Here is a 26,132-nt window from a genome sequence, read left to right as displayed (position 1 = left end):
TTATTTGATTTTCCCCCCTGTATCTTATTTTAATAAAACAATTCACTGGACTGGAGAGGGAGTGGCTCAGTGAGTAAAAGACACTGAGTGGCACTGAGAGTTCGAACCAGGGGAACCTGGTTCAATTCCTGGTGTCGGCTCCTTGTGCCCATGGGCAAGTCACTTTATCTCCCTGTGCCTCAGGCACCAAAAACATAGATTGCAAGCTCCACGGGGCAGGGACTTGTGCCAGCAAAATGTCTCTGTAAAGCGCTACGTAAAACTAGCAGCGCAATACAAAAACAATGCTATTTTTTCCCCTCCTACTGTCTCTGTACGTTCTCCCAACCTACCAATTAGACTGTAAGCTCTTCGGGGCAGGGACTCCTCTTCCTTAATGTTACTTTTATGTCTAAAGCACTTATTCCCATGATCTGTTATTTATATTATGTTATTTATTTGATTACCATGTGTATTACTACTGTGAAGCGCTATGTACATTAATGGCGCTATATAAATAAAGACATACAATACAATACAATACCCCTGGTGTCCCATGTTTACATTTTCCTGCTCTGTGCTGAAGCAGGACATCCTAGTGGTGAGTCGCAAGAACGGTTTCAGGATGGGGGTCTGCCTGGAGCACTGGGCTTCCATGTATCTGAGAATCTCACTTGACTCCCAGATACATTTCTGGGGTAACTCATAACTTGAGAACCCCGATACCTAGCCACAATCTGTAACAACTTTCTCTGGCAACCCCCCCCCCCCCTGAAACTTACCTCCTGAAAATCTCCCGGTCCCAGCATCTCTAGAAAAGGTAAAGACACAAAAATGGCAGTTGTCTCATATTTTGCACACAGTAATGGATACACAATGCCCGGGCCCCAGAGCTGACATTCTAGGACCCCAAAACACGGGGCAGGGGTAACCAAGCAGGCTTGACCTTTATTATAAGCCTGGTTAACTCCATCACCGCCACAGGCTTACCCTCGACTACGTTTACCTCTCCAACCCAAGATCACGGCTACACGGACTTCAGCAACTCTCAACTCTCCAATCCCAGACCACGGCTTAACAGACTTCAGCTACTCTTCTCTCTACAACCCAAGACCCCGGCGAGTATACGGACGAACCCACTCTCTCCTGCCCAGACCCGGCTACGCTTACAATCCGCCTTCCAGGCACGCCTCTGCTGCTGTCGGTGCGTGGTTTTATACCTTCCCACCTCAGTACCGGTTTCTTGTCTTGTTTGTGGGTAGTGCAAACGTTACAATAAGGAGCATCCTTCCCAAGAGCTTACAATCTATAAGACAGGGTAAGTGGAAACAGAAGGTACAGGGGGATAAAAAGGATGGTGTGTGTTGGATGGCTTCTTGTTAATTGAAGGAGTTGGCATTGAAGAAGTTAGTGGGATTATGATGAGGTAGAACTGTGAGAGCAGGTAATGTGTGAAGATGTAAATGCTTCAATATACTTCTGCAATATTTTATCCAAGAACAATAACAGAGCATCTCTAACAGCAGAAAATGGCTGACACCCTTTCACCATCTTTGGCACGACTCGGGTGTTATGTCCAAGACAGTCCGCGGTAGAGTGAACACTGACCCCTACTGCAGATATGCAGGGGGAGGGGATGACCGATCTCCAGGGCTTTGAAGTTCTTACTTTTCCTCTGATATTGACCTGGTTTAGTATTAACTGTCTTAGTGGACTGGAACAGTGAAGGCACATTGGAGAGACTCTCTTAGGGGGACCACCTTTTGCGCAACACAGGTGTTATGTCCAAGAGAATCTGAGTTAGAATCTGATGCCACCCCCTGATTGGCTGCTGCTGCTGATTTGGTAATGCAGTCAATCAGAATGGAGGAAACTGCCCAACTGCCTAACGACTGCCCTGCTTTCTCAATGCTCCTCATTCTTTTCATCCTCCGACTGCTCCCCAGGGGGCGCTAAACCCCTGCTGAGAAACACTGTTTTTGAGGATCACAATAACTGTCTTGAGAAATCCAATCTGTACCTCAATGTAATCAGAATATTCCTGGAGTCGTTCCACATACCAGACACGGGTACCTTTTACTACTATATCGCATTGAAGGGAATATGATGATACTGTAAAGGAGAGCTTGAAATACTTTTAATTACCCATTTATTTCAGTATATAAACATACAAAACAATATTCATATTATTTCACATCACAGTAGGTTTCTGAACAGTTTAGCTCCAGTGGCATTTACAGCACACAAGCATCGCGAGGGGTTCTCTCACAGTATACATTCCTGTCTGATTCCCACCACAAGGAGCCAGGACATCCATTCTGTTTGGCATTTACTCTAGTTCCTGGTATTGAATGTGGGCTCTCGGGTGACATTTTTGAGGGTCAGTTATACATCTGTGTCATTTTGTTTAGCTCGGCTACCTTAACTCTTTGTGTTCCAGGAAGGACTAGAACATTTTAGTTATCAAAACCTATTTCAATAGATCTGTAGAAGGTACCTCTATAAAACGTAAATTAACCCCTGATTTGCTTTCAGTTTTGCAATAGTACTTCTTTAGCTTGCAGTATATTCCAATTGCAATTTGGGACATGTTTTATACTACCGGTAATTGAAATGTTCAACCAGTAATGTTAAATTATATTTATGCTATTACCGTATTTCCTCGATTGTAAGACGCAGGTTTTTTCCCCTTTTTCACGTGGCTAAAATAGGACTGCGTTTTACAATCGATGTACTGGGGGAAAAAAAAAAACAGCCAGGGGGCGCTGCTGGAGAGGCCTGCCGGGTTTTCTGTGTGCAGCAAAAATGTCTGCGATCCCAGCTCCCCTCCTCCCCCTCGTGCAGAGAGATATGCTGGAGATGCAGCCAGTCTGTGTTCTGCACACAACATAGCTGTTTACAGCCCCCTCCCCTGCGTGCAGAGAGATCACGGCTCTGTCTTCACAGCAACCGGACACAGCAGCCCCCCTCCTCCCCCCTGTCAAATCTCTGTGTGAGCTGCACAGGCAGAAGGAGGTGTCTGTGTGTCTGTGTGTCTATCTCTGTGTGTTTGTGTGTCTCTGTGTGTCCTTTCATTCTCTCCCTCTCCCCCTATCTCTCCCCCTTCCCCCATATCTCTCTCCCCCTCTTATATCTCCCCCCCATTTCTCTCCCCATTCCCCCTTCCCTCAATTCTCCCCCCTCTCCCCTTCCCTCCATTCTCCCCCCTCTCCCCTTCCCTCCATTCTCCCCCTTCCCTCCTTTCTCCCCCTCCCCTCCATTCTCCCCCCCCTCTTCCACCTCTCCTCCCCCTCCCCCCTCTCTCTCCCCCCCTTCCCCTCTCATTCCCCCATCTCTCTCCCCATTCCCCCATCTCTCTCCCCATTCCCCCTTCCCTCAATTCTCCCCCCTCTCCCCTTCCCTCCTTTCTCCCCCTCCCCCTTCCCTCCATTCTCCACCCCCCTCTTCCCCCTCTCCTCCCCCCTCTCTCTCCCCCCCTTCCCCTCTCTCCCCCCCCTCTCTCACTCTTTTTCCCCTTCCCCCCTCTCTCCCCCTCTCTTTCTCTCTCCCTTCCCTCTTTCTCTCCCCCCTGCCCTCTCTCTCCCCCCCTTTCCTCTCTCTCAACCCCTTCCCTCTCTCCCCCCCTTCCCTCTCTCTCCCCCCCTTCCCTCTCTCTCCCCCCCTTTCCTCTCTCACCCCCCCTTCCCTCTCTCACCCCCCTTCCCTTTCTCTTTCCCCCCCCTTCCCCCTCCCCCTTCCCTCTCCTCCCTCTCTCCCTCTCCCCACCCTCCCCCTCTCCCCTCTTCCTCTCTCCCTCTCTCTCCCCTCTTCCTCTCTCTCTCCCCTCTCCCTCTCCCCTCTCAATCCCCCAAGGAAAAAAATTCTGCACATTTAATATAGTGGGTTTTTTTTCCCAATTTTTTTTTATTAAATCAAGGGTGCGTCTTAGAATTGATGGCATCTTAGAATCGAGGAAATTGGGTAATTAACTTTGTTTCTCACAGCACATTTATTTCCAACAGATAAATCCAGGAGCAGAAGTATACATGCAGATGGGCACACTCCTCTTTGCTCACAAGATCGTGTGAATGAAGATAACAGTGCTGTTAAAAGTGATCAAGGAGCAAATTACTTGAATCAAAATGACCCAAGTAAGAGACAGAGAAAAGCTGTGAGAATTATGGCTGAGGAATCGGGCTCACGTAAAGAAGAAAATCCCACAGTTTCCCACATATATACACTGAAAGAACATGAACATGCATCTACTCCTATTAAGAAGTGGGACAAAGGAAACACTAATGCCCAGAAAATTAACAAAAACCTGTCAGTAATGACGTATAAGTGCAGTGAATGTGGTAAAAAGTTTAATAATAAATCAGATTGTACAATTCACCAAAGAACACACAATACAGAAAGCCTGTATAATTGCTCTGAATGTGATGAATGCTTTACTAGTAACTCGGCTCTTGTTAAACATCAGACAATTCACAAGGGAGGGAAATTGTTTCCTTGCTTTGAATGTGGGGAAATATTTTTGTGGAACTCAACTCTTGTTACACATCAGAGAATTCACACAGGTGAGAGACCATTTGTTTGCTCTGAATGCGTGAAAAGTTTTTCCCGTAAGCCAGATCTAATTAAACACAAGAGAACTCACACAGGAGAGAGACCATTTGTTTGCTCAGATTGTGGAAAATCGTTTTACGTTAAGTCAGATCTTGTTAGACATCAGAAAATTCACACAGGCGAGAAGCCATTTGTTTGCTCTGAATGCGGGAATTCTTTTTCTCTTAAGAAAGATCTTGTTAGACATCAGAAAATTCACACAGGAGAGAAGCCATTTGTTTGCTCTGAATGTGGAAAATCTTTTTCTCAGAGTTCAATTCTTGTTGCACATCAGAGACTTCACACAGGAGAAAGACCATGTATTTGCTCTGAATGTGGAAAATGTTTTTTGTGGCACGCAAATCTTGTTGCACATCAGAGAATTCACACAGGAGAGAGACTATATGTTTGCTCTGACGTGGGGAAATCTTTTTCCGTTAAGTCACATCTTGTTAGACATCAGAAAATTCACACAGGAGAGAAGCCATTTGTTTGCTCTGAATGTGGGACCTGTTTTTACTCAGGCTCAAACCTTAATAAACATCAGATAATTCACAGAGGCAAGACCAAGACCATTTGTTTGCTCTGAATGTGGAAAATATTTTTTCCATAAGTCAGATCTTGTTAAACATCAGAGAATTCACACACGAAAGAAACTTAATTGCTCCTAATGTGGATTTTTTTTTAATCCAAATTGTGAAGCTTGATAATGATCAGAAACACCACAGAGTTTAAATCTATAGCTTTCAAAATGTCACTGTGAGAGTCATGGATTTTTGATCTCAGAAAGATCATTAAGGGTCTTATGTGATGGAAGAGACCCTTAAATAAAGGTTATGCCCTGCCTGCGACTGATTTTCCCATCAGGTACCTTAATTTTGGAGAGAAATAGAACTAAAATGTATTTAAAGTAGGGTATTGCTTTTTTGTGGACTGTATACCCTCCCCCTACTCACATCCAGCAGAGGCCCCCTGCAGGATTTCCTCTGTCCTGTGCCTGGCTGCTCCCATTTTGCTGCATGACCCCTGCTGAGATGAGGCCTTTAATGTTTCCTAGATCTCAGGCAAAGTGGCACCCTTGTTTAGGGAATCAGTATCCCTTTCCTGTCTGGATTCCCTCTTATTTTCACATTTCTTTTTATGTGCAGGCAATTGACCAAAATGACCCTGTAGGTCAAAAAAGCCCATAGGGAACAATTGGGCCGAAAAGCTTTAAAATTTCCTTCCTGGCAGTTTTGCTTTTAGACTCACATTTGGAAGCCATTCACTTGCTGTGTTGTCTCTCCTTGGACACGTTGGACCGTGCAGTAGCCCCCTGCCTCTGCGCAAAGCCTTCCGTCCCCACAGACTGTAACTTCTCTTATACTGTAAGTTGTAGGAACTTTTACTGCCTTCCCATTTATTTTACTGCTGCTTGGTGCTGAATTGTATGTGAGCCCTTTGTGTACTGTACCTCTCTTTATTAAATCTATTCTCGTGAAGGAAAATATTGCCATGTGATCCTTAGTACTTGGTTATTCTGTTGTATACTGTATAGTGTGGCATTTGCTAGTGTGCTTACTTGGAGCTCTGTGACTCTCCCATTGTCCTCAGTAACCACTGAAGGATAGTATAGACTGATGCTGATATTTTATGTAGGACTATTCTGGAGGCCAGGGTCATATGTAAGATGATTTAGCCCAGATAGCTTCAACTCGGCCCTCTTTTCAAAGCACAACAAGGTCTGTATCTTTTCTTCACTTTATTGAGGGAAAGCAGGGTAAAAGACAGGCACTTGTAAAGAGATGTAGATGTTTAGATAACGCCTCTCTGTGGGTGCTTGGTAGTTAAGGGCAGGTGAAAAGGGTAATCCTACCACTACAGCAGTTACAGCAGGTACTCACTCATCCAGAGGTTATGTTGGAAAGGAAGTCCCAATGTATGCTGGGTAGCAAGATAGCCTGGGGACAGACCATCTGTGGGCAGAGCAGAGGGGGGAAAGCAGACTAGCCCATTCTGGTGAGGATCTCAGAGGCTGCAGTAGCAGCTCACTGATTACATGCCCAGAGGCAAGAAATGCAACATTGTTACATATCACACAGACACAGTATGTGTGTGCAAACTCCATGCAGCTGAAAATAAGAACTGACAGGCAGAAGCTGCAAAGGAGAGAGGGGGGTGGAACAGAAATGCAGTTCTTGTTCCATGACAAGGACTGACTCCTTGTGAGTCAGTGATTACGGGGAGTGGGTTCCTGTATAAGTGCATTATTCTTGGGTTGGTTTCCCCTCAAAGCCTGATCAGTGGCAACCTCCTAGATAGTTGAGACTAGGATTTTTACTTTGTATGCACATTTTTTTTGCCTAGTTTTTCTGCGTCTGTTCTGGGAGCCCTGAGACCCTTTGAATTTCCCAGTGCTCACAGAACCCACAAGAGCATAGTAGTAAGCCTTTGAGAGCTGGTGGTTCCCAGGAGTGTGTGGGATGTACCCCAGGTATAAGCATAGCTCTTGGGAGGTCCCCCTTCGGTCCTGGGTAGTGGCTATACCATCCTTGTAGAGTCGGCTAGGATTTGGTCAGTATACAACTGGTCAGTGTGTGTTTTTGGCACCACTTTTTGCCCTAGCCCAGGTGGGAATCCCTTGCAGTTAGTAGGAAAGAGGCACTTTGCCTGCAGGCGGAGTCTGGATAGATTTATTGTACCAGTGACCTGTTTTTGTATTCTGCTGTTCAGTCTGTTCCTGCTGCCTGAGGCCCCCTTCTCCCTCTGTGCTTCGATCCCTTCTCTGGACCCCCTCATTTAAGTTGTGTCATTCCATAAGGCACCTTCACATGAACGGGTTGTAAGGTATGTTCCAGTGCTGGAAGGCGATTTATTAAATAGCACCACTTAGTAGATATCGATCTAAATATCTTCAAAGGTTTTGACTACATTCTCAGTTTTCATTTTAGTTATATGAACTATCTGAAGTTTTTTTTACTTTAGTAAAAGACATAATTTGTAAAACAAATATTTTTTTAGCTTGTCAAAAATATACTCTGTGTGAAATGTATGCTATGTAGATAAAACGCTTTTGAAAAAAAAATGCTTGAAAAAGATGGTTTTTCTTGGCACAAATATTCAAGGTAGGAGGGTCACAAAACATGGAAGAGAACAAGAAAATGCATCTTTTTTGTGATGTAAGTAAAAGTAGGAACACATTCAAATCAAACATCACGAACAAATACACAAGTGACACTTTTATTAAGTGTAGTAGTAGTTTTGTAGTCTACTTATTGGAGTATCTCTGTGGTCTCCTATATGTAGGGAGGACCAGTAGACTTGTTAAAGAAGGTTTTGCGGAACACATTTATAACATTAAGAAAGGATTAATAACATACAGTGTTTCTAACCACTTTAGATTAGTACAGGCATATCTCGCATTAACGAACGCAATGGGACTAGAGCATGTATGTAAAGCAAAAATGTACTTAAAGTGAAGCACTGCCTTTTTTCCACTTATCGATGCATGTACTGTACTGGAATCATCATATACGTGCATAACTGATGTAAATAACGCATTTGTAACAGGCTCTATAGTCTCCCCACTTGCACACAGCTTCGGTACAGGTAGGGAGCCGATATTGCTGTTCAGGACGTGCTGACAGGCGCATGCGTGAGATGCCGTTTGCCTATTGGGCGATTATGTCCTTACTCGTGAGGGTCCTTAAAGCGGGGTGTGCCTGTACATGGACAAGACCTGAAATGGTTAAAATATTTAGGAATAGAAAGTCCCAAAGTACATTGGAGGGGAGGTAATAGAATCACACACATTTCAGGAAGGGAATCTTATTGGAGTTACTAGCTTAAACACTCACTCCATTCATTATTTGTTGTATGTTTATAAGACAAACATACCTTATTTCCTCAATTGAAAGACGTCATCGATTCTAAGATGCCTTAGATGGAGAGCTGTAACAATATGTATGTTGATGCCAAAGATGTCTTATTGCATACTATAGAATAAACCATACTAGTATTAACAAAATAATTGCAAAATATTCGCCGTGATGAGGGGAAAAAACTAGTTCAGATCAGTATCACTCAAGAATAGGGTCCTAGATCCCCTGCATATTCATAAAATGCAGAGCAAGCAAAACCCTCATTAAGTCCTTTAGGAGATTGACATCCAAGGGTGAAGATCCACATGGCCTCTTTACGTAAAAGAACACCATGCAGGTCTCCTCCTCGCAGTCCTAAAGACAGAAAATCAATTCCTTGGAAGGATAAATGACCCGAGTCCCCTCGGTGAAACATATTGATGTGACGTGCAACTGGAGTATTAACTTTATTGTTGATAGTGCTCACATGTTCTAATATGCGGCATCTAAATTGGCGTGATGTTTTCCCCACATATAGCTTACCACATTTGCATGTGGCTAAGTATATAACTCCACTGGTTTTGCAATTAATATAATATTTTGCAATTATTTTGTTAATACTAGTATGGTTCATTCTATAGTTTGCAATAAGACATCTTTGGCATCAACATACATATTGTTACAGCTCTCCACTTGTGATCAATTACAGATTTAATAACAATGTGACACCGTGTATGAATACACATTTTGGAGTGTGTATACCATGTATACCTGTGAACAACATAAGTGATAGTTCATTGCAATATCACATTGCTTTACAACTTACATCATGTGCTTTTAATTTCGTCAATATGTATTAGCAGCCAGTATGACTACGATTTTTTAATGCATTGTGTTTTCCCTGACAGCGATCAATACACTTCGCAGCGGGTTGGCTTGGGTAATCAGCCACTACAAATGAGTTTTACTCAAGCTGTTTGGCATCACCATGACAACCGCAATATATAAAAGATCAGACCGAGCAGGGCAACACCCACCCCCGAAGAAGTTCTATCAATAGAAGGAAACGCACGTCGGGTTATGACATAACCACACACGTCATAGAGCGCGACCAGCAGCCCGGTCCCAGGGCAGCAGTTTGCCGAGTGTGAACATTACTTTCTGTATCTAGGCTAGCTAATAAGATGTGGAGCCTTACTTAGTAACCACTAGCAAGGGCCGTGTATGCATGATTGTGTTGGGAGGCCAAGGAACCCATGTGAGTCTAATATATGTGTTTGTTTTAGCACATGGAGCACTATCTCCAGACCACGGGTTTTTATACATCCTGGTATTACAGCCCAGTGTTAATATTCATCTACAAGAGTGTTATATCTTCACACCCTGGAATAGTACTGGGGTCTGAGTCTTTTGTAGTTACACGGAACTCCGTTGAACACTCATACATCTTGATACAGTGTTTAACCTTCTGGCTGCTGTTAGGAGGTTGCAGAGATACATTGTTATCTGTGCTAATTAAAGGGCTATGCCCAGACATACATACCTGTTTGCTATGATGCATTAAGATTTATCTATTTTAGATGTTTGGAGCAAATATTCTCCATTGAGTTTACACATCATTCCACCATGTATCTAGCAATATCTGTGAGGTAATTATCTATGAGATATAGCCAGTTTCTAGTGTAGTTGCAGGGTTTACATACCACCATGGTTTATTACATAGTGGCTATAGTAAGAGACTGTTTGAGACACATTGCACCAGCTGTTCTGTGGATATTCTCTATACTTGATCAGCAAGATACCTAGCTGGGGAGACACAAGGGGGTTTTATTGGGAGTAATCAATGTCAAGTACATCATGATTTGTCATGGTTGAGGGGATTCACTTCTCTGTCTTGACCTATAATTACTAAATTTGGAGATTCAGCCAGATATACTGAATACAGGGCTGTAGTCTCCATACACATACCTTTTTACATAAGGAATTAGGTATTTTGTATGTACTGATTACTCTTTCATTTTCCACAGTAGTCACTATATAGCTCACACATTATCAGAGCTATAGTGACATTCGGTACATCATATTGTACTATCCATTCAGTCTCTCTCTCACTTATACTATCCCTTCCTATTGGAAGATCACACAGAGATTATCAGTTGATATACATTACCCTGTGGATATATTGTCCTTGCTTCTCAGCACCCCATTGGGACATCAGTATACGCTGGTCACACACAAGCGCTCTATTTTGGTTTTTAAATATTATATTTTTGTGTTAAGTTCAGATTTCAATACAATTTTATTATTTTGATTAGTAGGGTAGTGTGCCTCCTATATGGTTCTTTCTTCTTCTGTGATACACATATGCTTTAGTCCTGATAGCACCTCTCTAGAAAGTTACATATACATTGCACACTAGCTGAACAGGGACCCCCGCTTTTTTGTTTCATAATCCATAGACACGCCAGGGTCAGGGTTGGAGACGTAGGGTAGTCGATGACCAGGCTGGAGTTCGGCAACAGGAAGTTAGGTGCACACCGCTTGAGTGTAGCAGCTGAAGCGCGGGAATGGCCTATGCGCGAGGAGTGGGAGCAGCCCATGATAAGGTCTCTGCAAGGGGAGAATGCAGGTCTCAGGAACAAGGCAAGGCTGGCACTGGGGATCCAGCGCTTCAGCACAGGAACCAGGAAGTGGACCTCTGCCTGGAGTGAATGCAGCAGGTCTCAGGAACAGGGTAAGGCTGGCACTGGGAATCCAGCACTTCAGCACAGGAAACAGGAAGCAGACCTCTGCCTGGGGTGAATGCAACAGGTCTCAGAAACAAGGCAAGGCTAAGGCAATGTAGATTGTGGCAAACACAGTTACATCCAAGTGAATCTTGGGTTATGCTCAGCAATGAGGAACTGGGAAAATCCAGAATAAGAAGGGCAGGGAGTCAATCCATAGACAGGGGTGTGTGGGAATTCCTCCAATGACAGAGCAGAGAAATAGAGCTGCAGTGATTGCAAGCACAGGTGATAGTGCTTGCAAATCCAAGGAGAGGTCTCTCTGAGAGCTCACCAACTCTGCAGGAGTGAGCTCCAGCCAAACCCAGGAACAGATTCTTTACAGTACCTCCCCCCTTTAGGTAAGGCCTCCGAATGAGAAGAATCAATCAGAGATCTGGGTGACATAGAATTGTTTCTGAAGTGTCTTAGGCAGGAAGTAAGCCATTGATCCAGCAATCCATTGGCGAGTACAAGAAAACGAAGGTTCTGCAATTCTTGAGGCGCAGAAAGCATCACAAAATGATTTGGAAATCCAGAGCTGTGCAAGAACAGGAGAGTCCAGTACAGGGATGTCCAAGGGGCACAAGTCAGGTGCCCGGTCCCCAGTAATAGTCCGATTGTACAGGACGAAAGACACAGATTGTTGGTCAGATGTAGCAGAGAGACCTACTGGATGGGCAATGGTTTTGCTCGGATAAGCACGTAGATGTTTGAGAGAATTTTTTTCTCCAAAGGAAATCCGGGCGGTGGTTAGCGAGGGTATAGGGCGGGAGGGTTCACCGAAAGATATTGATACAGTTCTTTTGTTAAAGTCCAGGCCCGTTAACGCTGTTAGCAAGTTGAGTGTGATGGTTGAAGTGTTTACATAGTTTTCTGCCATGGTACTGGCAAACGATAAGAGGCCAGCATCCCTGGGCATATGGGGTTTAGGGAGCATCAGGTCCGAAGTCTGGACATCCGTAGAGGATGCAGTTGACACCAAAGAACAAGCAGAGAGAGGCATGCCTGTGCCCACAGTGGGAGCACCAGAAGCAGGGATAGGCACCTCAGGCAAGACGAGGAAGTTCAATGGGGGTATTTCAGTTTTAGACGATGACAACAAGGAGTCCAGAGGGAATATATCAGGCACCACACAGGAACCCGCGGGTATTGAAGCTGCTTGTAAAGTGAGAGAGCTTGGATCAATACAGATCTTATCCAGTACCGCAGGAGGCTGGGTGAGAGTAAAAACTGACTTAGACACAAAAGTCTTGGGGTTAGAACTGGGTACTTCAAACACAAAGGGAGAATCAGGAAAACACGAACTTGACTTAGGAGTGGAAGTCCCAGATTTAATGGCTTCACGCAATACAATAGAGGAATTGGTGCAGAAAAAATCAGTTTTAGACACAGGGTCCTTTCAATCTGCAGATACATTCGGTACTACAGAAACCTCCCTGGGAGGTAACCCTGAGTTTGAGGCAGAGGAAGAGCAGTCAGTAGTGGGTACCCCAAAAATTGTGGAAGAATCAGTGAGAGACAGTATTGTCTGAGGATTGGGAATCCCGGATCCAGGCTGGAGTTCCGCAACAGGAAGTCAGGTGCAAACCACTTCAGCGTAGCAGCTGAAGCGCGGGAATGGCCTCTGCATGAGGAGTGGCTGTAACGATGGGGTTGCTAGCCCGGTAATAAAGGGTTACCCCCCAGCTGGCAACCCCTACCATCGTGCAGGAGACGAGGGGTTAATGTAATTATGTGTGATAATCTGTATGCATTCCCCTGCTTCAGCACAATATGTGTTTCACCCTGTTTCATATGTTCCCGCCCTACTACGTGGTTTCATCAAACACATACACGGGGATCAGGTCGGGAGGGCAATGGGTAACAGTGTTCTAATGTTTATGACCCTTTGTCCCCCTTCCCCGCCCGTGGGGCCACCATTTGCCAGGAGTACCGGCAACCACCACAGGGCCCATGTAGTCCCATGTAAAGGGCTGCTGAAACGGCAGAAAAATGATGCTGGTCTTCAAAAATGATTAAAACTGATGTTCCTGTCTCCGGTTTGGTGGGGCATAGAGTGCTGGAATTTGGGTACCGTGCAGTCACACCTCCGGTATGATTGCGTGGCAATTTTCAGCCGTCTCGGACTAACCGAACGGAGGGAGTTTAGGTGTATAGGTCACAGTCGCCGCTATTGGCCGCCATGGGGGGAAAAGGGATAGCTGATTTAAAATACTGGTTAAACCCAAATAGGCTACCTCCGGTTCGGTAATATCTAGAAGGCTGAAATTTGGCCACCAGGTGGTCACACCTCCGTCATGATGGCATGGCAATTTTCAGCCCTCTCAGATTAACTGAACGGAATATTTTTATATGTATAAATTGTTATAGGCTTATTGTATTTCTCTGCCTATGGTAAAACCTGTGAAAGTTACTGGCCCATCAGGTATGCTAATGGCCAGAGGGTGCCTACCTGTCTGCAGAGCAAGCTCTGAACAAAGGCTAACTCCCCCAGATTAAGTATACAGGGCGGAGAAAGAGCAGGACATGGCCGTTTACGTTAAGTATCATACTTCACACCTCTGGTCAGAGTTCCCCGGTCCAGATTCCCAGATGGCAGACTTTGAGACACCAACCTTTTAGTGTGGGGCTCGGGAAATGGGACTCTGACTGGAAGGATGTGCGCAGGTGCCAACCACCTGAGGGCACCCTCCTGCTTCCCACGTGAGCTGGTAAGAGGTAATGGTGTCCAGGTAATTGTTATCCAATACCTGAGACCCAATGTTAAGGGATAGAGACAAAATCCCATATAAGTGATTGCAAGCTCTATGCCCAGAGGCTTCGTTTTGTGTTTCTGTATGCACTGTATCCTGTGCTGGATGAACTGCTAGCCCTGTGTCCTGGGCTATTTCATCTTCCCCTTCCCAAGTAAGTGTTATATCCAAACTGTTATTTGTCCAACATTGTGTGTCCACCTGTCTTTTAAGGAATAAAATCTCTTTATTATACCCCAGTCTTATTCAATTCAACCCAGATGATAAGGTGTATACTATAACCCTGACCCTACCATGACAGTGGCCCACGATAAGGTCTATGCAAGGGGAGAATGCAGGTCTCAGGAACAAGGCAAGGCTGGCACTGGGGATCCAGCACTACAGCATAGGGGAAGCAGACCTCTGACTGGGGTGAATGCAGCAGGTCTCAGGAACAAGGCAAGGCTGGCACTGGGGATCCAGCGCTTCAGCACAGGAAGCAGGAAGCAGACTTCTGCCTGGGGTGAATGCAGCAGGTCTCAGGAACAAGGCAAGGCTAAGGCAATGTAGCTTGTGGCAAACACAGTTACATCCAAGTGAATCTTGGGTTATGCTCAGCAATGAGGAACTGGGAAAACCCAGTATAAGAAGGGCAGGGAGCCAATCCATAGACAGGGGTGTGTGGGAATTCCTCCAATGACAGAGCAGAGAAACAGATCTGCAGTGATTGCAAGCTCAGGTGATAGTGCTTGCAAATCCAAGGAGAGGTCTGTCTGAGAGCTCACCAACTCTGCAACAGTGAGCTCCAGCAAAACCCTGGAATGGATTCCTTACAGAAACCTCTCCAGTGCACCAAGAGCTGGACCTTCCTTCTGGAGTCGATAATGGACTGGATGTCAAACTCATCTTGACCCTGAACCATGACCTGCGATGGTCTGGGGGAGCGATCAGTGAATTGAGAGCTCTTGAGGACTGGCTTCAATAAGGACACATGAAACACTGCTGGGATTCTCATAGATTGAGGTAGTTGAAGGCAGTACGCCACAGGGTTAACTTGTTCGATGATATTAAAGGGACCCAGGAATCTTGGAGCCAGTTTCAGGGTGGGTGTCTTCAATCTTATGTTCCTTGAAGATAGCCATACCTTGTATCCTGGCCTATATTTGGGCGCCTTTTGGCGATGCCGGTCCACCTGTTTCTTCTGTCTGAGGACAGCCTCTTGTAGAGTCCTTTGGATTCTCTTTCAAGAGTTCTGAAGAAAATTTACCCTGAAATCTGCCGGGACTCCGGAGATGTCAGAAGAAATAGGGAGGCGGACTGGATGAAAGCCATCATTTATAAAGAAGGGCAACTCCTGGGTGGACTCGTTCCGAAGTGAATTGTGAGCGAATTCAGTCCATGGTAGTAGTTTGACCCAATTATCTTGTGCTTCGGAGATGAAACATTGGTGGTATTGCTCAAGAGATTGATTCATTCTTTCCGTCTGCCTGTTTGTTTGAGGGTGATACCCAGATAAAAAATTAAGTGAGATTTCAAACATTTGAGTGAAAGCTTGCCAAAATGTTGAAATAAATTGTGATCCGTGGTCGGAAACTATGTCGATTGGGACTCCGTGGATACGGAAGATTTCTTTGACATAAATATCTGCTAGAGTAGCAGAATTAGGGAGACCCTTGAGGGGTATAAAATTGGCTTCCTTGGAGAACCTGTCTACAATGACAAGGATGGTGTTCATCCCGTTGGATACTGGGAGCTCGACAATGAAGTCCATTAACAGGTGTGTCCAGGGACGGTCCGGAATGGGTAAAGGGCGAAGCAGACCAGACAACTTGTTGCGAGCGGACTTGTTTCGGGCACAGGTGGAGCAAGAAGCGATGAAGTCCTTAATGTCTCTTAGCATGTTTGGCCACCAAAAGGTGCGTCGGATTAAATCTGAGGTTCTCTTGGTACCAGGGTGACCGGCAGATTTGGAGGAGTGACCCCATTCCAGGATATTCCGGTGGAATCGCGGAGCAGCATACAAGCAACCGTCCGGCGCCTCCATACCCTCGGGAATAAGTGTTTGAGACTCCAATATCTGGTCCAGCACTTCAAAAGAGTTTGCCGAGAGGATATACTTAGGAGGAAGAATGCTTTCTGGGACATCTTCGGACTTGTCTTCGCTGATGAATTGGCGGCATAAGGCATCAGCCTTCAGATTCTTAGTATGGGAATGTAAGAAATAATATAATTGAACCTTGAGAAAAAGAGCGCCCAGCGGGTATGACGTGAGCCAAGGTGGCGAGCGCCTTCGATATACAATACGTTTTTATGGTCCGTGAGGATTGTAATGGGGTTCTCGGTACCCTCCAGGAGATGTCTCCATTCTTGTAGAGCAAGTTTGATGGCTAGCAGTTCTCTATTCCCAACATTATAATTTTGCTCTGCGGAGGATAATTTCTTTGAGAAGAACCCACAGGGGTGTAATTTATCCTGAGGAGATTGCCTTTGTGAGAGCATGGCTCCTGCTCCAATATCCGAGGCATCTACCTCTAAAGTGAAATGGATGGTAGGGTTTGGATGACGCAAGATGGGGGCGGAAATGAATGCCTTCTTGAGAGACTCAAATGCCTGGCATGCTTCAGGGGACCAAGAGGAAGGATCCGTGCTTTTATTAGTCAGGGCAGTAATGGGAGCCACAGTGGCAGTGAAATTACGGATACATTTATGGTAATAATTGGCGAAGCCAAGGAACCGCTGAATCGACTTGAGAGAAGTGGGTTGGGGCCAATCAAGAATGGCTTTAAGTTTATCAGGATCCATAGCAAACCCTTCATCAGAAATAATGTAGCCTAGAAAGGAGGTAGAGGTTTGGTGAACTATGCACTTCTCCATCTTGGCATAGAGATGATTTTGTCACAGTGTGCTCACCACAAACAAGGCGGACCCGTGGTGCTGAGGTGGGAATTGGATAAAACACCACCCACAGCCACGAGGGCATGTCCGGATTGTAGGGTTTGTTGAGGCAGCTGGGTCGGGAGTTACCTGGAGATACATTGTGACCGGGGGGGTCGGAGACTATGGTCTGGGAAACCCCATGAAGATGGAAGATTTCCTGATCAAAGATATCTGCGAGTTTGGGAAAGCTATGAAGTCCTTCAAAGAAACAATCGACGATGATGAGGATCATGTTCATCCCTTTAGAAGAAGGTAGGTCTACTATGAAATCCATAGACAAATGGTTCCAAAGGCGGTCCAGAATTGGGAGGGAGCGTAGGAGTCCCAGTGGTCTGCTGCGGGGGGTTTTGTTACGGGCACAAGTAGCACATACCTTGACAAATTCTTTGATGTCCCCTTGCATACCTGGCCACCAAAAGGTTCGTTCCACGATGTCAATAGTTCTACGAGTTCCTGGATGCCCAGAAGATTTAGAGGAATGATACCACTCGAGGACCCTCCTTTGGTATAGTGGTGCAGTGAAAAGGCAGCCCTCCGGGACTTTGAGCCCTTTAGGGACCTGAGATTGGTCCCGACGAATATCGTCTATGACGTCAACTGAATTGGCGGAGGTTATAAATTTGGAAGGAAGTACTGTCTCCTGATGCTCTTCGGATTTATCCACTGGAAGAAACTAACGCGAAAGGGCATCAGCCTTCAGATTTTTTGAGCCAGGTACAAAGGAGATGATGTAATTAAAGCGGGAGAAAAAGAGCGACCAGCGAGCTTGTCGTGCGCCCAGGCGACGAGTGCCCTGTATGTAGAGTAGGTTTTTATGGTCGTTAGGATGGTGATAGGATTCTCCGTACCCTCCAAGAGATGTCTCCATTCCTCCAGAGCTAGTTTGATTGCCAACAGTTCCCTGTTCCCTACATCGTAGTTCTGCTCGGCTGCCAATTTTTTTTTTTTTAAACGCGCAGGGATGTAGTCTTGCCATGGGGGATTTTCTTTGAGAAAGGATGACGCCGGCCCCTACATCAGAGGCATCCACCTCCAGAGTGAAAGGTAGTTTGGGGTCAGGGTGTATCAAAGTAGGGACTGAGACAAAGGCTTTCTTCAGATGATCGAAGGCCTGGATGGCAGCTGGAGGCCATGATGCAGTATCTGCCCCTTTCTTGGTCAGGGCAGTGATGGGTGCTACCGTGGAAGAAAAGTTTCAGGTGAACCTACGGTAATAGTTCGCAAAACCCAAAAAGCGTTGTAAGGCTTTTAGGGTGGTAGGACGGGGTCAATCAAGGACTGCTTTGAGCTTGGCTGGGTCCATGGAAAAGCCTGAATCAGAGATTATGTATCCGAGGAATGGCGTGGAGGTACGGTTCAATTGGCACTTCTCCAACTTAGCGAAAAGATGGTTCTCACGAAGGCATAGTAGGACCTGTTTGATGTGAGTGACGTGTTCTTGGGGGGACTTAGAAAAAATCAAAATGTCATCCAGATAGAGGAATTTGTTAAGAAGGTCCCGGAATATCTCATTGACAAAGTCTTGAAAGACAGCAGGGGCATTACAAAGCCGGAAGGGCATGACAAGATACTCGTAATGGCCATCACGAGTATTGAATGCCCTTATCCATTCATCGCCCTGGCGAATTCTCACCAGATTGTAGGCACCGCGCAAGTCCAACTTGGAGAAGATAGTTGACCCTTGTAGACGATCAAAGGGTTCCGAGATCAAGGGTAGAGGGTAACGATTCTTGAGCATCATTTTATTGAGACCCCTGTAGTCAATACACGGGCGAAGGGACAAGTCCTTCTTGACAAAGAAGAATCCGGCTCTGGCCGGAGAAGAGGATTTCCGAATGAACACCCTCTAAAGGTTTTCTCGGATATAATCGTTCATGGTCTTAGTTTCGGGAGTGAGAGTGGATAGGTTTTTCCCCGGGGAAGTACTGAGCAGGGTAGGAGGTCAATAGGGCAGTCAAAGAGACGATGTGGAGGAAGAACTTCACACCGAGTCTTGTCTAAGGCATCGCAAAATTCTTTATATACCTCTGGTATTGAATTAGCATCTTTCTCCAAGGTGAGTAGCCCATCGACATTATGCACCAGCACCAAGCAGCTCTCCACACAAAGGGTACTCCACTGGATTGGTTCCTTGTTGGTCCAGTCGATGCGTGGATTGTGGCGTTGGAGCCACGGGAGGCCCAGTATCACTTCAATAGAGGGAGTATGAATCACATCCAGATGAATCTAATCCTTGTGGTTCCCCTCTGCGTGTAGATGGAAGGCAGTAGTCGGCAGGGAGATGAAGGCTGGCTGAAGTGGCCGTCCGTCGATGGACTCCAGGCCTACCGGTACCTTATTGTGGACAAGCGGAATGTGGTTCCTCTCGCGAAGGACTGGTCGATAAAATTGTCCCCCGACTCGGAATCCACGAATGCCAGTGCGGTGACTCGGAAACTCTCCCCTGTAAGCAAAACGGGAATCAAAATCCTGGTAGGTAGGGACTGCTTGGTGATAGGGGAGGTGGAAAGTGTTCCCAATGAGACTCACCTGGATCTCATTGGGAGTTGGCATTTCCCGGTTTGTGAGGGCACTGCAGCACTTGATGACCAGAGTTGCCGCAGTATAGGCAGAGGCTGGCGCTGCGACGACGTTGCTTCTCAGATGAGGACAGCTTATTGCCCGCTAGTTGCATGGGTTCCGGAGAGTCGGAGTGGGGAGATTCCGGTAAGGCAAAGTGAAGGGAAGGTGATCTAGGAGACCCTTGGTGATGCTGGGATCGCTCAGCCCTCCTCTCTTGCAGGCGTTGATCTACCCGAATGCATACGGCGATCAGTTCCTCCAGATCTGTGGGGCGTTCCTGTGCCTCAAGTTCATCTTTTAATGGTTCTGTTAGATCCTGCCAGAAGGCGGAAGACAATGCTTCGTTGTTCCAACCTGTCTCCGAGGTGATGGTCCAGAACTCCAGAGCGTACTTGGCAACTGATCGGTTCCCCTGGGAGATATGAAAAAGGCAGGAAGCTGCTGTCAACTTACGCCTCGGAGTATCAAAGACCCTGCGGAATTCCCTGGCAAAAGTCCGATATCCTGTGTAAGGTCCGACCTCTGTTCCCAGATGGGGGAGGCCAATGCCAGGGCGTCGTCCGTAAGGAGAGAGATAATGTAGACGACCTTTGGCGAAACAAAACGAGAAGGCGTTATCTCAAACTGTATGAAACACTGATTTAGGAAGCCTCTACACCCGTGGGGATCCCCTGCGTAACAGTTAAGCATCAGAAGACAGGGTTCAGTGGAAGTCGTGGCGGGAGTCATGGTAGCAGGGGCAGCGGCCGCTGTAGATGAAGTACATACAGGAGGAGTGCTCTGCGCTTGAACAGTGAGGGAATGGATGCTCTGCTGTAGCAGGTCCATCCGATGGTCATTTTGCTCCATGTATCTCTATAGTCTAGAGAACATATTGGTGTGAGAGGACAAGGTTCTCTCCACCTCAGTGGGGTCCATGTTTGTTGGGCTGAGCATACTGTCGCGGTGTGCTCACTACAAACAAGCGGACCCACGGTGCTGAGCTGGGTATTGGATAAAACTCCACCCACAGCCATGAGGGCGCGTCCGGATTGTAGAGTTTGTCGAGGCAGCTGGGTCGGGAGTGGAGAGGTATGGAGAGTTGGTATACTTGCCAGAGGTCGGTACAGGAAGGGTACGGATCGTTGCTGGCGGTAGCCAAGGTCAGGTTTGGAGAGAGGAGAGTCGTTGAGTTCTGGGAATCCGAGACCAGGATTGGAGAAGGTGTCGTAGTTCGGTGCCAAGGTCTGGCAGGAGAATAGCGGATGGTCGAGGAAAGCCAGGTTGGTTCACAGGAAGGATAAGCAAGGCAAGGCAAGACTGGAGGCAAGGATAGGTAAATACAACACAACTGGTACTATGCTCAGCCGAGGAGTAAGTGGCAAAGCTGAGCATAAGTAGGAAAAGGAAGACCAATGGGAAAGGAGCATCCAGGGGTGCGAGTCCAGCGAGGACTGCCACAGGGCAGAGAGCAGGTGCAGGGAGTACCTGAGTAGGAAGGCAAGGCTAGGAGCTGTAGTGCGCCTCTGTGCACGTGACCGCGCCTCCATGTGCGTGACCGTGTGTGCATCGATGGTGGCACTACTTAGGTGGTGCTGGCGTGCGCGCGCGTGTAAGTGCGGCGGTCGGGTGGCATGGGAGGAGACGGAAGCCAGCGGTGGAGCCTGCGGCAGTTAGGGTGAGTGGGGAGCGTGCCGGCGGTGGCGTTGCTCCCTGAGCCTCACAGATTCTCACGAAGGTGAGACAATACTAACTTCGTATGCTGGATGTGTTCTGTAAAAGACTTAGAAAAAATGAGTGTCATCGAGGTACACAATGACAAATGAGTTAAGGACATCACGAAAAATCTCATTTGCAAACTCATGGAAAACAGCTGGTGCATTACAAAGTCCAAAAGGCATAACCAAATATTCGTAATAGCCGTCGCGTGTATAAAAGGCTATCTTCCATTCATCCCCTTGTCGTATGCGTATGAGGTTGTAAGCCCCACGTAGATCAAGCTTGGAGAAAATGGTAGTGCCTTGCAAACGGTCAAAAAGTTCTGAGATAAGGGGCAAAGGATAGCGATTTTTCAGGGTGATCTTGTTCAGACATCTGTAGTCTATGCACGGACAAAGCGACCCATCTTTCTTTTTGACCATAAAGAAACCAGCTCCGGCTGGAGAAGTGGAATTTCTAATAAAGCCTTTCTTTAGATTCTCTTGAATATATTCAGACATAGCCTTAGTCTCAGGAAGGGACAATGGGTACGATCAAACTTTAGGAAGAATGGACCCGGGCAAAAGATCAATGGGGCAATCGAAGGGGTGAGGAGGGGGAAGGACCTCTGAGCGGACTTTATCAAAGACATCAATGAAGTCGGCATATACTTCCGGGAGAGAAGTTTTGACAGGATTGATGATTTCTAGACCAGCGAGGACTTGAACCGGGGACATAGAAAATTTCTTAGAAGACACCTCCCATTATATAGGTCTTTTATCAGTCCAATCTATCAGAGGTTTGTTTTGTTGCAGCCAAGGGAGGCCCAGGATTACCTACACGGAAGGGCAGTGGATTACGTCCAGTAAAATCCTCTCCTTATGTCTGTCCTTTGTGGAGAGTGAAATAACAGGAGTCTCCAAGGAAATGAAGGCTAGCTGGAGGGGACGTCCATCAATGGCCTCGAGACCGACCGGTACCAACTTCTTTATCAGAGGAATTTTGTGTTTGATGGAAAAATCCTGATCCACAAAATTTCCCCCAGACCCAGAGTCTATCAATGCGGAAGCAGGTACTCTGAAGTCAGGACCCTCGAGAAAGATGGGGAGCATAATACTTTTTGGCAGTGGGGGGGAGAAGAAATAGTACCCAATGAGATCCCCTCATACCTTATTGGGAGTTTGCGTTCTCCCGGCTTCGGAGGACAGTGATGCGCCAAATGCCCAGGCAATCCACAGTAGAGACATAGGTCTTCATTCCTCCAGCATTGTTTCTCTGAAAATGAAAGTTGATGACTCCCTAACTGCATGGGTTCTGGAGCTTCCTGAGCAGGGAAAGTGATAGGAGTAGGGCTGCAGATAGGAAGCAAAGGGGTAAGAGAACGTGAATGATGGCGTTCAACCCGCCTCTCCTGAAGGCATTGATCCATGCTGCTACATACGGCTATCAGGTCCTCGAGCGCAGGAGGTCTTTCCTGGGCGGGAAGCTCATTCTTCAGAGTCTCGGAGAGACCTTGCCAGAAGGTCGCTGATATAGCTTCATCGTTCCAGCCCGTCTCCGTAGCGATGGTCCGGAACTGAAAAGCATCTTTTTCAACAGATCTGTGGCCCTGTGAAATGTGAAACTAGGAAGAGGCAGCAGTGACCTTACAGCCTGGAGTATCAAAAAACTGTTTAAATTCCTTTTTAAAACTTGCAAAGTTTTGCGTAAATTTAGATCTCTGTTCCCAGATGGGAGAAGCCCATGCCAAAGCATCACCAGTCAATAATGCAAGAATATTAGCCACTTTAGATCTGGCGTAAGAAAAGCGAGAAGGGGTTAATTCGAACTGAATGTCACATTGGTTGAGGAATCCTCTGCACCCATGTGGGTCACCCGCATAGCGGTTGGGGGTAGGTAGACTAGGTTCGAGAGAAAGAGTTTGTTCAGAAGTCTGTTTCAAGAGTCCATCTTGCTGTAACTGCAGATAAAGTTTCTCAACTTCTCGGGTTAAAAAATTTACTTGGTTTTCCAACAGAGAAAAACGGTCACAGGGGCCAGTTTGGCCCACCTCAGTGTGGTCTATGTTTGTTGGGCTCAGCATACTGTAACGCTCGCGCTACCCACAAACAAGGCAAGACCTCGGCACTGAGGTGGGATGGTACAAAGCCAAACACCAACAGCAGCGGAAGCGTGCCTGGAAGGCGGATTGTCTAGCATTGCCAGGTCTGGGTTGGAGAGAGAGGGTAAATCGATAAACTCGCCGGATCCTGGGGCAGGAGATAATAGAATCGTAGAAGTCCGTTAGCCAAGTTCGTGTAGCTGTGATCATGGGTAGGAGAAGTCGCCGTAGTCAAGGTCAATATCCAGAGGGGGTTCACTGACAAGCCGGGTCGGTACACAAGAGGTTAAATCTGCAAGACAAGACTGGATCAAGGCAAGGCACAACTGTGGAAAGCAACAAGGCTACAAGAGGTTATGCTGAGCACTGACTGAGAGCAGGAACAGGGTATAAGTAGCAAAAGGAAACCAATAGGAGCGGGGGTGGAGTGGAAGCGTGGCCCCAGCGGAAGCCGGGATAGGTCATAGGAGACAAGGGGCAGATTAGTGCTTGATGTGCAGCTGGGGATCGTTGCGCGCCGTCACACATGTGTGCCGTGCGCGAGGGGGGCGCAACTCGTCAGAGGAGGCAGAGCCAATCTCCGTGGCAGAGGCTGAAGAGGAGCGGGTACGCGTGTACTCTGTAATTAGAGCGGGGGTGCGCACACGGGCGGAGAGGGGAGCGGAGGCAGCTGCAGCTGCGGTACTAGTGGCAGGTAAGGAGGGAACACGCCGCAAGGGAATTGTTCCCCAATTCCTTACACACAGATGCCACACTCTGTGCAAAATATTCTTTCAGCATGTTAATATGATAGGTCCTAGTTCTACCTGTCTCTCCATCTAACTGTACAACATAGTTATACTCATTCATCTTCCTGAGAACCGTGTACGGTCCAGACCAGGCAGCCATTCATTTGTTCTTCCGAGTGGGTTTCAGAATAAGCACTTGTTGATCTGGGCTGAATGATCTGCTACGGGCATTCTGTTCATACCAAATCTTCTGCTTGGTTTGAGCATCCCTGAGATTATCCAGCTCAAAGGGAGAAAAGCCTGTAGATTCTTGCTGTACCTCTCGGTATGCAAACAGCCAGTGCTGCAGGCGAATCTCCCAGTCTTTCCCCTCTGCCTCTATAAAGGCTCACAGCATCTGCTTCAGGGTACCATTAAACCTCTCACACAATCCGTTCGTTTGGGGATGATAAGGGATCGTGCGCTGGTGCTTTACCCAGCACGCATCCCAGAGACACTGTAGCAATTCACTCATGAATTGCTACCCTTGATCGGTTAGAATCTTGCTAGGGAAACCTACCCTAGTGAAGATACCTAACAATGCCTTTGCCACTGCCTTAGATGTATAGTCGCAAGCGCTACATCTTCAGGTTTCCGGGTGGCAAACTCCACCACCGTGAGAATGTAGCGCTTCCCCGACCAGCTGGGAACCATAAGGGGACCTACGATGTCCATAGCTACCCTCTGGAAATGTTCTCCTATTACCGGTAACGGGTTCAGGGGTGCCTACACACGATCATCCGCCTTACCTACTCGCTGGCAGGCATCACAGGAGCGGCAGAACTCTGCCACTGCGCTTGATGCCCCCGGCCAGTAGTAGCGCTTCAACAGCCGGGCCCTCGTGCGAGTGACCCCCTGATTCCCCGCTAGTAGAATGGAGTGGGCAACCTGCAATAATTGCTGCCTATACTCCCTGGGTACCACCAGCTGTCTTCTTCCAGTCCAGACCCTATCTAGCCCGTTAGAACCTTGCTCCCTATACAGAAGCCCGTGGTGCCACAAGAAGTGGTCTGACCCCTCACTTTCCCGAGACACGGACGCCCGAAGCCTCATACTTTCTAAACTGGGGTCAGCTTTCACCGCATCCCTAAATTCTGTTCCTAACACTGGCAAACCACCCATAGGGCCTCATGCAGTAAGCGTTGATAAGGATTTTTTCGGCATTTTATAGCCAAAATTGGGTTTGAGATTCAGTAAGCGCCGATAAGTGCTTGATTTCGGCAGGTTTCGTAGCCGATAATTTTGTTATGGCCAGTCGGCTGTCGATAAGCCTGTTTTCGGCACTGATCGCCACTTTTTTAAATCGGCTGGATTCAAGTACCAAAATCAGCTTATCGGGGCTGATCGGCACTAGGAAATTGAGATGTTATGGCCAATTTCACCCGCCAACTAAAGTTGGCAAGTTGGAGGGGAGAACGATCGCTAAGGCTGCCGGAACGGCACTTAGAAAAAAAAAAACTTCTGTACATCAATGGAGTCAATGGAGCGGGGACGTATAACAGTATAGTACTGTTTACGTTTCATTGCTCACAATACAAAGGTGATTTGCATTACAGTGTGGGGGGCATTCCCTGCATTGTGTCACAGCTGACGTGTATTATTTGCATAACATTGTACTTGTAGATGTTTTCATCATTTGCGTGTCACATTACTCATCATGTGATGATGTGTCAAGGGAAAATCCTATACTCAACTCTTAAAGGAGAACCTCACATCATATCACACATTTTACTGAACTGAGCGACAATTATTTATATGATGTTACACATGTCACACATCGAACACATACACCGTATATTCATGTTGCTTTACATTACACAATGCTTGTAATGTGTAACGCATCTTGAAACGTTCATGTACATTTTTCTTCTCATGTTTACATGTAGTTTTGGGTCCTTCCTTTTTCATGACGTCACTTATTGGACACTCAATCACATTGCATGTTTACATTGTAAACGTTGCATTACAAGCACTTCAACCTAACTTCTACACACATGTACAGTAATTAATCATTGTGACACCTTTCAAACTGATTCTATAGCAACTATCCTCATGCAATAAATGTATGCATATGCACACGAGAATTCATTGTTGTCAACATGTGACAATAACATGGCTAATTACACATGTTGCAGCAAACATTTTACACGCCAATCTCAGGCTTTTTGTCTAATTACATGACTGAC

At 46.6% G+C, this 26,132-nt stretch overlaps 1 protein-coding gene across 1 annotated transcript; it reads left to right on the top strand.

Annotated features, from left to right (window-relative positions):
• The first annotated feature begins 1,837 nt into the window (after positions 1-1,837).
• LOC142485703 (uncharacterized) lies at positions 1,838-5,325 on the top strand. Its single transcript, XM_075584506.1, is given in 3 exon segments — positions 1,838-2,048; positions 3,981-5,131; positions 5,133-5,325. Coding segments are annotated over 2 exon segments (1,095 nt in total). The 5' UTR covers positions 1,838-2,048; positions 3,981-4,138; the 3' UTR covers positions 5,235-5,325.
• Positions 5,326-26,132: the final 20,807 nt, after the last annotated feature.

Source organism: Ascaphus truei, unplaced genomic scaffold (assembly GCF_040206685.1).
Source record: "Ascaphus truei isolate aAscTru1 unplaced genomic scaffold, aAscTru1.hap1 HAP1_SCAFFOLD_624, whole genome shotgun sequence".
NCBI lineage: Eukaryota > Metazoa > Chordata > Amphibia > Anura > Ascaphidae > Ascaphus > Ascaphus truei.
Note: the sequence above shows the minus strand (reverse complement) of the source record. Positions and strands in the feature narration are given on the sequence as shown.